This window comes from Alosa pseudoharengus, unplaced genomic scaffold, assembly GCF_046254945.1.
Source record: "Alosa pseudoharengus isolate Yale_2024_CS ecotype anadromous, Long Island Sound unplaced genomic scaffold, YU_APseudo_1.1 YU_APseudo_1.1_scf_5, whole genome shotgun sequence".
Classification (NCBI taxonomy): Eukaryota; Metazoa; Chordata; class Actinopteri; order Clupeiformes; family Clupeidae; genus Alosa; species Alosa pseudoharengus.
Genome location: NW_027468837.1, coordinates 42,746,174 through 42,758,908, shown reverse-complemented (window position 1 = coordinate 42,758,908; position 12,735 = coordinate 42,746,174). Strand labels below are relative to the sequence as shown.

Sequence of the window (12,735 nt, the reverse complement as noted above, 5' to 3'; positions counted from 1 at the left end):
AAAGATTATAAAGTAACCTTCGTTACCATTAAGTATTCCTGTGTTTTCCTTTGTCTTTCTATATTCTATATTTCTTTTTATCACTTATTCTTATTTTATTTTGTACTTATATATCAATGTGCTGTTGATTTGTGATACTCTAGAGATGTAATCTACTTCAGGAGTCCTCAGACCAAGACCAACCTTATGTCCCTAAACTGAGGAGGACCAAAAGCATTCAGGTAATCAAGGCACTAATGAAGATGGACATTATAGTTGGTTCATTTTATATAAAACTGCATTGAAAAAGTTAAGTAACTGAGCTATTTTTATTTATTTTATCCCCCCCCCCTCCCAAAGATTAACAGACCAACCGATTTTGATTCCTATGAGCTTTTTGAGACATCAGATGAAAGTGAAGAAGAATATGTTCCTGATACAAGCGATTCATCTGATGAAACGGACACCAGTGAAGTTTTTGAAACATCCAATCAGAAGAAAATTACATTAAGGGGACGCTCACTCATACGAAAGAGCAGTGCTTTGAAACGGAAAAGGCACCATTCCAGAAGTGTATCCCGTTGCCGATCACATTCTTTTGGTTGACAGTCATCAGAAACTTCACACACTGAAGATCCTCATGGAAGCTCGACACTGGTTTGTCCTGACAGTACTACTTCCCCCACTGCAGATGTAGCTGACGACTTACTTACTGTACCTGCTGTCTGTAAAAAAGAGGATGGATCACGACAATATAACAAAAAACAGTACTGTTTATACTGTAAGAGGGGATTTATAAAAATGGCCAGGCATTTAGAGCGTGCTCATAAAAACGAGAAAGAAGTTGCACAGGCTGGGTCTTTTCCAAAAGGTTCTAAACAAAGAAGACTGCATCTGGAACATTTGAGAAATAGAGGCAACTTTGCCCACAATTCTGAGGTCTTAAATACTGGTGTTGGAAAGCTTGTTCCTCGGAAACAACCAAAAGATGATTCTAAACCCAGAGATTTTGATCACTGTATATATTGTCAAGGCTATTTCACAAAGAAAGTTATGTGGCGCCACATGATGATATGCAAGTTTAAGCCTAGTGGCCCTACGAAGCCTGGCAAAACACGGGTGCAAGCACTTTGTGCTTTTGCTGTACCACCACCACCTGGAGTCAAAGCAGAATTCTGGAAGGTCCTAAACCATATGATTCAAGATGACGTTTACTTTGCAGTTAAATCTGATGTCTGGATCATGGAGTATGGTGTGCATTTGTATAACAAGCATGGATATGATGTTGGCAAACATGAATATATCCGTCAGAAAATGAGGGAACTGGGAAGGCTTTTGATTTGTTCGAGGAAAACCACTCCCTTGAAGACCATCGAAGATCACATGAAGCCTGAAAATTTCATGCATGTTGTGCAAGCTGTGCAACTCGTGGCTGGCTTTGTCTCTGAATCCAGCACCTACAAGCGTCCAAGTCTTGCACTAAAAATTGGGCATAGTCTGGTGAAGATATCGCTGCATCTTGAAGCCCGTGCAAGTATGCAAAACAACCAACCAGCAGCAAAAGATGCTCGTAGGTTCCGCTCAGTGTACGAAGCCAGATGGAACAAACTCATTTCAGCTGCATCACTGAGAACAATGCATGAATCGAAATGGAATGTTCCTCAGTTGATTCCGTTCACTAAGGATGTTCAGAAACTCCACTCCTATTTGGACATGCAGCAAGAACAGTTTTACAACGAACTGTCCTCAGAGCCATCTAAAAAGACTTGGGTACATCTGACTAAAATCACTTTGACACAAGTCATGATGTTCAACCGACATAGAACAGGAGAAGTTTCAAAAATGCCCCTCTCTACCTATTTTGCTCCAAATCCAGTAGATCTGCAGGAAGATGTGGGTATGGCGCTTTCAGAACTAGAGAAAAAACTCTGCCAGCATTTCAGGAGGTTGGAGATACGAGGAAAAAGAGGAAGAAAGGTCCCGGTCCTCCTAACTCCAGAAATGCAGAGATCGTTGGACCTCCTTGTTGCCAAGCGACATGAATGTGGGATTCTTAAGGAAAATGGCTACCTATTTGCCAGGCCGTCTGTATTGACCTGCTACCGTGGTTCTGATTGTATCAGAGATTTTGCCAAGGTCTGTGGTATTGCAAACTATACAAGTCTCACTTCTACAAAACTGCGCAAACAAACCGGAACACTCTCTCAAGTTCTCAACCTCAGTAATACAGAGCTGGACCAATTAGCCAATTTCCTTGGCCATGATGTCAGAGTCCATCGGCAATTTTACAGGCTGCTAAAATTAGCAAAGTCCTCTTGGCTCTTGAACAGGGGCGTTTGGCAGAATTCAAAGGCAAAGGCCTGGATGACATCACAATCGGTCCAGAAGGTATTTCTGATGTTTTTCTTCACACATTTCTGTGTAAAAGGTAGACTTAAGCTTAAAAAATGTCCAGGTCAAAATCATGTATTATAAAATGAATTGGTACCTTTTGACTTTCATCCCCTTGCTCATCTCAGAGAGTGTGAACCTTGACAGTGACCATGAGGTACAGGTTGAGTCTGACACACAAGATATGTATTTTCATACTACAAAGACTGATGTCTGTCTTCACATATTTCTGTGTAAAGTGTAGACTTTAGATAGAAAAATGAACAGGTTTAAGTCATGTTTCAGCTACAGTTGTTGAAGTCAGACAATCAAATTAATTGCCACTTTACGATTTGTCATTTCCATCTCCTTCCTTATCTCAGAGAATGTAGACAGTGACACTGAGGTACAGCGTGAGTCTGACACACAAGGTATGTTTTTTTTTTTCATGTGGTTCCAAATACTTGTATGTATGTATGCAATGTATGTATGCAATCATCAGAAACCCAGTCTCAGAAGAGAGAGAGGAGTACAGAAGGGTTGATGGAGAAAGAGGTTACGGCTAAGTTGGAAAAGATGAGTGAAGTGATCTATAACTATGTCTTAGACAGGTTTGGATGTAGCAATTGAATTCCTTGTTCAAGTGCCTTGATCAAGAAGAGTTTTCTTCATATGTTTCCTTAAGAAAACTAGTTTTCTTTCCCTTTTGCTTGGATGGGGGGTTTTGAACCTGGGTTGCCCGTTTGTGAGGCAAGTGCCTTGGCCATTGTGCTACAGTGGAGTTGAAGATCAGTGTAACTTAAGGTAATATGTGCAATGTGAATAGGTACACCCCAGACCAGTAAAGGGCAGCAAGGCAGATACTTGGTCAGTAGAAGCACAGCTGAAGAAGAGCAGACTATAAATATCAAGTTCCGTGGAGCTATCGACAGTAAGCGACAATACGCGACAATAGCGGGTAGTATGGCGGCGAAAAGCGTCAAAATAAAGGTACAGACGAACGATCAGATAAATTAGGTTAAAATTCGGTTTTCAGATTATTTCAAAGGTTTACACGAAATGTAAACATGTTGCTGAAACTTAGCCTATGTAAATGCATGTGCAAATGTTGTAATTGTAGCAGAATTGTCTTGCTAACATCCTTGAAATTGAACGGAAGTGATCTCACGCAACACCTTTCTCAATGCAAGGCAAGACAAACCAGAGCCCGTCTACGGACATTCTCTGGACAAACGTCTCCATCTCCTGATGTAGGCTACTATTAAAAGAGAGGGGAACAAAAACAAACATAGAAAAAAGGGGATTATAATGTACTATACATTGATTTAAAGTTTACTTTGCATTAATATAATTGTGGAAGGATTACCTTTTTCATGAACATGACCTAAAATAACACTATTATCAAATACCACTTAGTTCAAACTTAGGGTGGTAGGCTAAAATGGACTCCTTGTACTTTCAGAATAGATATTTATGCCAAATTTGTCTTTATAGGTGCCATACTAACTCTGTACGAACTCATATAGCCTACCCTAGGCCTGCCATACTATACACAATACTATTGAACTTTAAATTGTGTGGCTATGGAAACAATAAGTTGTGCATATTTAAAAGGGGTGTAAAATGGACTCCTTATAACATATACTTTCAGAATACACATAGATATGTATACCAAGTTCGCCTTTGTAGTACCAGGCAATACCAAGTCTGTACCAAGTCACTAGGCCTTCTATTGACACACACTGTTGAACTTCAAATTGTGTGGCTGTGAAAACAATAAGTTGTGCATATGTAAAAGGGGGGTGAAATGAAATCCTTAACATGTACTTTCAGAATATATATAGATATTTATACCAAATTCGCCTTTGTAGGTACCAGGCCATACTAACTCTGTACCGAGTCACATACTAAGCCTCACATTGACATACACTGTTGAACTTCAAATTGTGTGGCTCTGAAAACAATAAGTTGTGCATATGTAAAAGGGGGGTGAAATTAAATCCTTATAACGTGTACTTTCAGTATATATATAGATATTTATACCAAGTTCGCCTTTGTAGGTACCAGGCCATACTAACTCTCTACCGAGTCACATACTAAGCCTCACATTGACATACACTGTTGAACTTCAAATTGTGTGGCTCTGAAAACAATAAGTTGTGCATATGTAAAAGTACCCTGGAAATCCAGAGTTCTTGCGAGAGCACAATTTGAATTGTGCCCGCAAGATACTCTGGCCACGAGCAATGATCCAAATTTCTTCTACCTCTCGAGCGAGAGGGACCAATCAAATCGGTGTAGGCGGGACAAAGGCGAGCTGCACTGATGACGACGGTGCTGCGACGTCCGGAATCATCTAGAAAACATTGCAAGATAGCTACCGATGAACACCAGTTGTTTGAAACGGCTTTGGCCGCTACAATAAAGGATTTAAATTTGGCTTTTCAACTAAAAGAGGAGCAGAAAATCGCCCTCAAATCGTTCCTTTGCAAGAACTGGATACGTCACACCGTGAATTGTTGTGATTGGTCGTAGCGTTATCCAACTGTGTGCAGTGAGAATTTCAAATGCATGCTTGGTGCCGCCCCTCGAATTGGGCCATTTTCATTACTCGTGGCCAGACCCTTAATCTGAAAGATTCCAGGGTCTGGTTTACCAGGCTAATGTAAAAGGGGGGTGAAATGAAATCCTTATAACATGTACTTTCAGAATATATATAGATATTTATACCAAATTCGCCTTTGTAGGTACTAGGCCATACTAAATGTGTACCGAGTCACATACTAAGCCTCACATTGACATACACTGTTGAACTTCAAATTGTGTGGCTCTGAAAACAATAAGTTGTGCATATGTAAAAGGGGGGTGAAATAAAATCCTTATAACATGTACTTTCAGAATATATATAGATATTTATACCAAATTCGCCTTTGTAGGTACAAATACAAATTAAAGTTGCGTGATACCGCCTGATCCCGCGCGCGGACCGCGAGGGAAGTTGGCCAAGTCGAAGCACTGCCCACTGTATAAGCCGCAGGACAGTGTTTTATGCAAGTTAAAAGAAACAAAACATATTCTATATTAACTAGGGTTGGGTATCATTTCAATTTGAACGATTCCAATTCCGATTTCTTTTTTCGATTCCGGTTCCTAACGATTCTCGATTCCAATTTTTTTTAAAGGCAGGGTCAAAATAAGTTTAGGATATTTTAAATAAGCTAGCTAACCAACGGTCTTTCTCAGGGTATCTGCACATTTTCCAAGTGCAAATTTAAAGACTTTTAAGACCTTTTCAAGATGAAAATTAAGACTATACCACAGCAAAAAGATATATATGACTGTTTATGCAATAGTTTTTCCTACTAATTTTAACCTCCACCCCATTTTGGATGTCTACAGAAGTTACCAAATATATTTTGGCGAAAGAAAAATAATTGTGTGTGAATTACCTTCACAGCTATAAATGGCCAATTTTAGGGTCTGGGCTGCTTGCTTTTGAAGCTGGCTGTACATATTTGGTTTTGCTTACTGCTGAGGCTGACTGTTCTTCACCTGTGTCTGTAGTAGCCTAGGGCTACTTGCCAAAGACATGTGCACTGGACTGGATTCCCTTCAATATTTTTTTCAAAGTTAGACTAAGCTATTTACATATTTTAATTAGCCTACTTTATATAATTTACTATGTGCATCTATTGTCTACGGAGCCCTCCGGGTGACATGGGGAAAAAAAACATGGGTTAAAAAAAAAAAAAAAAAAAAAAAAGTAATGGGGAAAAAAAACATGAAGAAGAACAAAAAAAAACGATGCACTTTTGCGGGATCTCATTGCGGGATCTCGCAAAACTTTTTTTCTACCTTTGGAACTTGCTGGGCTTCCTACTTGACCCCAATAGGCCCACAAACCACTACCGCCAGATGGCAATCGTATCATGATACTATGTTGCTCTATCACTGTTGCGTGTTGTGGGTTTTCTGGACACATTACATAGGCCTATGACACGGGAGGGAGAGGGAGACACCTGCGTGCAGACACGCACAGGCGCATAGCAAGCCTGGGGGATGTGGGTGTTATAACGTACACAGTTTTGCTGGAACACGATTCTATCCCCCACACTTTTTGTCAGATTAAATTGAAAGTAAAATATGGAAATAAACGTTCCCGTAAAGAGTTGGAACGGTATCTATAACGCACACACAGAGACACAAATAGGTCTGTTGATTTGATTGAACGGTCATCCAGCCAATCACATCAAGTTAGGTGAAGAACCAGAGCCGCTCTGATCAAATTCAAAGTGTACGTCTTTCAAGGCTATGCTGCTGCTTGGGTCTGCATTGTAACGTCTGCAGTGAGCAGATTTCAGATAGAATTGAAATGATAATTGTTACTGCATTATGCTAATTTAGTAAACCAAAATTCACTGTCTGACTGACAGTTTTTGTCACAATGCAGGGAGTCAAAGTGAAAGCGGGGTGCGTGCACCAAGGCACCTGTTTCTGCAGGAAAACCTTTGGCTACTGTTCTCAGAGCATTATGCTTTCTCTGCCTATGATCTGCAGCTTTTCTCAAACTATGGGCCTCCTCAACAATGAACCTACTACGGCTCCACGTAGCCGCGAAATTAAGTTATGCCCGGTGCTTCACACGTCTGCTCATTTGCAGCATACTTATTCATTTGGTGTCATCAACTATATAGACATAGCCCAGTCAGCACACATACAGTACGTCTCCAAGACGCTTGGAAAGGAACAGCTTAATTACATCGCGTTCCATTTAGAACGTCTTATTTGATCTGATCTTACAAACGGCGGCGTCAAGACACATTTGAGTTCTACATCGGAGATAGAATGCTTATGATCGCTCATGCAATGTGTGCGTCCCTGCAGCAAGTGAAACTGGAGGTTACGTGGGCTAGAAGCAACAATAGTTTAAACAACAACGTGGCTTCCTGTAACTATATGTTTGGGTAGACTTCAAACGTTTTTGAATTTGAGCTTACAGTTCTGTGTCCTTTACATTTATTTAATAGGTATTAGTGATACCTCGAAATTAGGAAGCCCAGCAAGTTCCAAAAGTATAAAAAAAAGTTTTGCGAGATCTCGCAATGAGATCCCGCAAAAGTGCATCATTTTTTTTTTTCTTCTTCATGTTTTTTTTCCCCATTACTTTTTTTTTTTTCTTCTTCATGTTTTTTTTCCCCATGTCACCCGGAGGGCTCCGTAATTGTCCAATATGCAGCACAGCAAATTAAAGTTAATCCACTACTTTACATTTTGCATACCAGTTGTATCTAAACCAACCAAAGCTTGACTGAAACATTGTAAAACCATTGACTTGTTTAAAATGAATTAAGAAACAGGTCCTCCTCGCATGATCCTGCTGAAAAATGCTGGTTTCATCTCAAGCATGCACATATTATGAACGCACATATTTTTTTTTTATGTAGCAGTCGCCGTAATTCAAAAAATATGCGGTTATATTTCACAACTTTTGCGAAGTAGGCCTAGCCTACTGGGAAACGCTGGCAAGCAAGCTGCTGGCAGATATTACAGGTAGGCTATTATAACTTAGACAGATATTTTCTTCCCTAGGCTAGGCCAGCAACACACGCTGGAAAGATGCAAACAGATCAACTTAACATATACAGTATTTCCTCCTGATTGCGAAGCACTGCACATAATTTGACCAGCAGTCTTCGCGTCCATAGTTTGTGAAACGATGCTGCGTCCGAGCAAAGACTTTAGATGCCAGGCGGAATTTCCTTTTTTTCAAATCAGAGGTCAACTTTGAAGGCCTGTACAGCCACAAAGCTACAAAATCCAACTTGCTCTCATACCATTTTATATTCCAGAGATATGTAGCTTTCAGAAAAATATAGTGAGAATTTGCCCCCCCAAGTGGTAGTGACGACCCCCTGTGGCTCATGGACTAAGAGGTTCCCAGTTTGAGAATGGAAGGGGTGGGGGGTTGTTCCTGTACTGTTGGACAGTCTTATGGCTGTTGTCACTATGTGCCCCCTGAACTGCTCTGTTTTGCATTTTGGAGGGATAAGCTTATGGTTGAAGGTACTCCCCATCTGCCACAGCTCATCATAGATGAGGTGTTTTTCAGGGTTATTTTCATTCTGTCCCCACTGCAAAATGTAGATCAAGCAGGGTGTGACGAGGGGATACCCAGGAGGACTGTATTGCTGAAAGATTTTGTTTAACAAGCAGTGTGCAGAAGAATAGCAATACCCGAGAAGTGTGTTGTGATCTTGATACATCCTCAACACTTACACAACTCTCAAACCAGTTGAACAGGCAGCTGCTAAATAGAGACTACCTTAAAGCAGTACACCAGCGCATTTCTGTTGTATAGAATAAAATCCACCAATGTATTGCCTTCACTATATGATTCTCAGATCAGCTTGGATTCTATGTGAATTAAGTTTTAACAATAACAATGTTCTCCTCGTCATTCAGTACAAAAGCAGACACGGAGTGTTTTACGGCTAAATGAACGGGAAAGCAGTTCAGATGGAGACGACGGAAGAAAAAGTGTCCAGAAGAAAAAGTCCAAGACCAGTAAGGATATCCTATATGTTGTACAATAGACTTTAGTTGAATCACAATTACTGTCCATTTATATCCTAAGCTAATTTGTCATTCATTTCTTACTTAGTTCACAAGCCACAGAAGAAGAGGCCCTGGGAAACCGAGGAGATAACTGCTGTGGAAAAGCACATGAGAAACTTCATTTTGACCTGCAGTGTTCCAAGAAAGTGTGACTGTGATAAGTGCCTTCAATCAGAGCCAGAAGCACTGAAAAATAGAGACTGGAAGGCACTCAAATTTGACATAAAAAATCGAATTACTGCACTGAAGAGGAAAATGTGAAACGAGGAAGGATGATAGACAGGAAAGAGATGAGAGGGGGTAGAGTTTGGGGGGACAATAGAGAGAGGAGAAGGGGTAGAGTTTGGGGGGACAATAGAGAGAGGAGAGGGGGTAGAGTTTGGGGGGACCATAGAGAGAGGAGAGGGGATAGAGTGTTGGGGGGGGGCATAGAGAGAGGAGAGGGGATAGAGTGTTGGGGGGGGGCATAGAGAGAGGAGAGGGGATAGAGTGTTGGGGGGGCATAGAGAGAGAAGGAGAGAGGGGGGAAAGAGGGTGAGAGGGGATCGAGAGTGTGCGTGTGGGGGGGGGGGCATGGAGAGAGGGGGGAAAGAGAGACGGGGAGAAAGAGGGTGAGAGGGGATCGAGAGTGTGTGTGTGGGGGGGGGGGGGCATGGAGAGAGGGGGGAAAGAGGGTGAGAGGGGATCGAGAGTGTGTGTGTGGGGGGGGGGGGGCATGGAGAGAGGGGGGAAAGAGGGTGAGAGGGGATCGAGAGTGTGTGTGTGGGGGGGGGGGCATGGAGAGAGGGGGGAAAGAGAGACGGGGAGAAAGAGGGTGTGAGGGGATCGAGAGTGTGTGTGTGGGGGGGGGGGGGCATGGAGAGAGGGGGGAAAGAGGGTGAGAGGGGATCGAGAGTGTGTGTGTGTGGGGGGGGGGCATGGAGAGAGGGGGGAAAGAGGGTGAGAGGGGATCGAGAGTGTGTGTGTGGGGGGGGGGGGCATAGAGAAAGGGGGGGGTAAGCGAAGAGAGAGAGAGAGAAAGGGTTGAGAGTTTAATTTGTTCAGTATTTTGTTGTTTGGATTCTTTGTTCAGTATCTTGTTCAGTATCTGTAATTGTATTGTCACTCAGTAAAGAGCTTTGTTTAAAGTATGTTCAAGTGATAGTTCTGATTCATGTGTAGAAACCCTATCTATATAGAAAGATGCATCTGTGTGTCTGTCTGTGGCTTGTATATCTCTGACCGTGTGTCAGATATGGCTTGGGCATGGGTTGATGGTGTGCATCATAAATAAAAAAATAAAAAAAATCAAAACCTTTATGAAATGATTTTACATGCAAGCCCCAAAAGGCTAGCCTGACGAGCCAGACCCACATTAAAATGTAGGGTCTGGGCACTCACCGTTCGCAGTGCTCAGTCCGAGTGGCGGGATAATCGGTTGTCTTTCAAATTTCCTCTGCACGCAATAGGACAGGCTATGAGTCCCATGGTTTCCCACCAGCGGAGCTAGTTGGCTAGTTCAAACTTTTGCCAACTTAATAAAAGCTTAACTCGTGTCACACTGTTCGCCAACAGCAACATTATTTTATTTGTTTTCAAGTAGCAGGGAATTCAAGCCAAACCGTTTTTCAACTCTGCCATCAATCATTTTGTTAAGCCCGCCTAACAACTCTATAGACAATTTGATTGGCCAGATAGAAGTTTAATTTTTCGAGCTCACAAGCCAACGGAGAGTTGCTAGAGTTAGTGGGCCGAGACATGCTGCCTTCAAGAAACTGGCCACAGACATCTCTGCATGAGCTGAGACAGCATCCCGAAGACTGGCAGAGGACAGAAGGGTAGAGCTGAGTGATTAACAGGCCTAACAGACAGAGGGATTGTTCCAGGATGGTGGTTCTAGTGCAATGCGATTCTGACCTATGGGTCATGAACCAGGTGCTGGTGATGTATGAGGAGGGAAGGGTCAGAAGGACTGATTTAAGATGATTGCATATTAGGTGCAGGAGTGAATTCCTTACTTCGCATTAGGCTGTGGTGTGGCCAATATCTTGGTTCATTTTTGGCCAGTACATGACTTCAAGAGCTCTGCGTTTATACTTTTCTTCCCCCAAGTGCTCTTCATGTACCTTTTGCAGCATATCTATGTTGTCATTGATTACTTTTGCAGCATATCTATGTTGTCATTGATTACTTTTGCAGCATATCTATGTTGTCATTGATTACTTTTGTAGCATATCTATGTTGTCATTGATTACTTTTGTAGCATATCTATGTTGTCATTGATTACTTTTGCAGCATATCTATGTTGTCATTGATTACTTTTGCAGCATATCTATGTTGTCATTGATTACTTTTGCAGCATATCTATGTTGTCATTGATTACTTTTGCAGCATATCTATGTTGTCATTGATTACTATGGGCCAGTGGAGAAGAAGAAAGGGCGTAGCAGAATTAAGCGCTATGCTGTTCTCTTTACATGTATGGCGACTAGGGCAGTCCATCTTGAGGTGGGTTATACTAGACACAGATTTGTGCATAAATGCCGTCCACCGTTTCATGCGTCACAGCGGTCAGGTGTCTCATTTTATCTCAGATAATGGCACCAACTCTATTGGGGCTGAACAGGAGTTGAGGGAAGCAGTTGCTGAGTTGCACCATGAGAACATTCAGCAAGCTCTACTGCAGTGCCATGGTAACATGGTCTTAGAACCCCCCCAGCCGCCTCTCCCCATGGGGGCATCTATGTATATATATATGTAGAGAGAGAGAGAGCATAGCATAGAATACCGCCTCTCACCATGGGGGCATCTATGTGTATATATATGTAGAGAGAGAGAGAGCATAGCATAGAATACCGCCTCTCACCATGGGGGCATCTATGTGTATATATATGTAGAGAGAGAGAGAGCATAGCATAGAATACCGCCTCTCACCATGGGGGCATCTATGTATATATATATGTAGAGAGAGAGAGCATAGCATAGAATACAAACCTGTTCTATAATGCCTGCAGCATACATAATCCAAAAAACTCTAATTTTATGACCATAGGTAGGCCATATCACCTTCACGTTTAGACAGCAGTCAATCTGGGGTGCAGGTGTCTGACTGTTGGTCCTGTCTAGTGATGTCAGAACAGCTGTTCCCCAGAAGAATGATATACCTGAGAAGTGTGTTAAGATGTTCCTCAGAAGAATAGAAAGACCTGAAATGTGTGTTTAGGGCCCCCAGAAGGATAGTAAACCAGATGGTGTGTACGTATTGTCACCACAAAGCACTAAAAACCTGACCATATCCCCACAAAGGAGGTTCTTGTCAGGTCAAAAACCTCTACTTTGTCTGATTGATAATTGGAAGTGACATATCTGTTCTCATCCACTCAAGTGTGTGTGTGTGTGTGTGTGTGTGTGTGTGTGAATGAGTGTGTGTAAGTGTGTGTGTGTGTGAGTGTGTGTGTGTGTGTGTGTGTGTGGGAATGAGTGTGTGTGAGTGTGTGTGTAAGTGGGTGGGTGTGTAAGTGTGTGTGTGTGTGTGTGTGTGTGTGTGTGTGGGAATGAGTGTGTGTAAGTGTGTGTGTGTGTGTGTGTGTGTGTGTGTGTGTGTGTGTGTGTGTGTGTGTGTGAGTGTGTGTGTCCTACCTCGTCTGTAATCTCCGGGAGGGGACGTGTCCAGACTGCTATTTCTGTTGTGGTTGTGGGACAGTTGGGCCAAGTGGCTCTCCACTACGCCCCCTATAGACGCATCACACAATTACACACATCAAACACACATCACACACACATCACAGTAGA

At 42.2% G+C, this 12,735-nt stretch overlaps 1 protein-coding gene across 1 annotated transcript in view; it reads right to left on the bottom strand.

Moving 5' to 3' along the window:
• The window catches only part of mst1rb (macrophage stimulating 1 receptor b), a 176,834-nt gene that overhangs the window by 57,208 nt on the left and 106,891 nt on the right, over positions 1–12,735 (bottom strand). The window contains exon 14 of the mRNA XM_076268443.1: positions 12,583–12,675. Coding sequence (XP_076124558.1) covers positions 12,583–12,675 — 93 coding nt within the window. The remainder of the gene's footprint in view (positions 1–12,582; positions 12,676–12,735) is intronic.